This window comes from Nematolebias whitei, chromosome 1 (genome assembly GCF_014905685.2).
Source record: "Nematolebias whitei isolate Nwh7 chromosome 1, NemWhi1, whole genome shotgun sequence".
NCBI classification, from domain to species: domain Eukaryota; kingdom Metazoa; phylum Chordata; class Actinopteri; order Cyprinodontiformes; family Rivulidae; genus Nematolebias; species Nematolebias whitei.
In genome coordinates this window covers 41,208,049-41,209,063 of record NC_056498.1, presented here as the reverse complement: position 1 = coordinate 41,209,063, position 1,015 = coordinate 41,208,049, and the positions used below count along the sequence as shown (strand labels likewise).

Sequence of the window (1,015 nt, the reverse complement as noted above, 5' to 3'; positions counted from 1 at the left end):
AGGTGCAACCTATACGGCAAACAAAACGGTATATATGTATATTTATATACATGACAATTGCACGCTCCCTTTAAACTTGCATCATCTGTGGCATTGTGCTGTGATGAAACTACACACCTTTTGTTGTGGGCAGCCTAAAGCTCACCTGTGCATCAATCATGCTGTCTGATCAGCATCTTGATCTGCCACACCTGTGATATATACGTATACGTAGAAAAAGTCTTAATCGAGTTCAGTTCATGAAAAATGGGCCAAAACAAAACTGTTGTGTTTATATTTTTGTTCAGTGTTTATAATGAATATGGAAGCAGCCATCTTGGATTTTGACCTGGCAACCCAATTTTCCAACAAACTTTCTTACGCCTGGAAGCAGCCGCTCACCTTCATGGAAGTCGGTACTTTTCAAGTGATCAAGCAGGAAGTGATGGGGATTTCCAGTTCCCCTCCTTTGTTCTGTGAAGTGGGACAAACTGAAGCCTTGTGGGTCTTTATGAGCCCAGGGCAGCAGGAGGCTTAAATTAAAAAGCTGACTAATTGTTAGACTTTGATGCTCCACAAACGTGTTGTCAAGTTTAAATGAGATCCGAGGATTTATGTTCGCTCGCTGCCAAATGTGGAAGAGTGACACTGGAGTGTGTTCATCTGCCTGTTAGCAAAATATCCCGTGAAACACTGAATGGGTTTTATTGAGACTCACAGGAAGTAATAACAGAGCACATCTACAGCCGATTACCCTTTGGAGTCCACCTGATCCAAGATGGCTGCCACATGTAAACAACCTTAGCCAACACAACAAGACTTGGTGGTTTTGATGTGGTTGTAGCTGAGAGTCATTACAACACAAAATATGAGGGCTGAACTTTGGATTACTGACTGATGATGACGACCAGCAGCAGGCTGGTGGGGTCCAGCTCGATGTTGGGGTTGCTGAAGGTGTCGCAGAACGTGGTGTAGATGATCATGAGGAGGACGGCGCTGCTGATGGCGCCGAACGGAGGCTTCTTCCTGTCCAGGA

The 1,015-nt window shown here is 44.6% G+C and overlaps 1 protein-coding gene across 1 annotated transcript in view; it reads right to left on the bottom strand.

The window, feature by feature from the left end:
* Nucleotides 1-866: 866 nt before the first annotated feature.
* Nucleotides 867-1,015, bottom strand: part of LOC119414566 (sodium/bile acid cotransporter 7) — a 6,956-nt gene continuing 6,807 nt past the window's right edge. The window contains exon 7 of the mRNA XM_037681700.1: nt 867-1,005. Within this exon, the coding sequence (XP_037537628.1) occupies nt 867-1,005 (139 nt within the window). The remainder of the gene's footprint in view (nt 1,006-1,015) is intronic.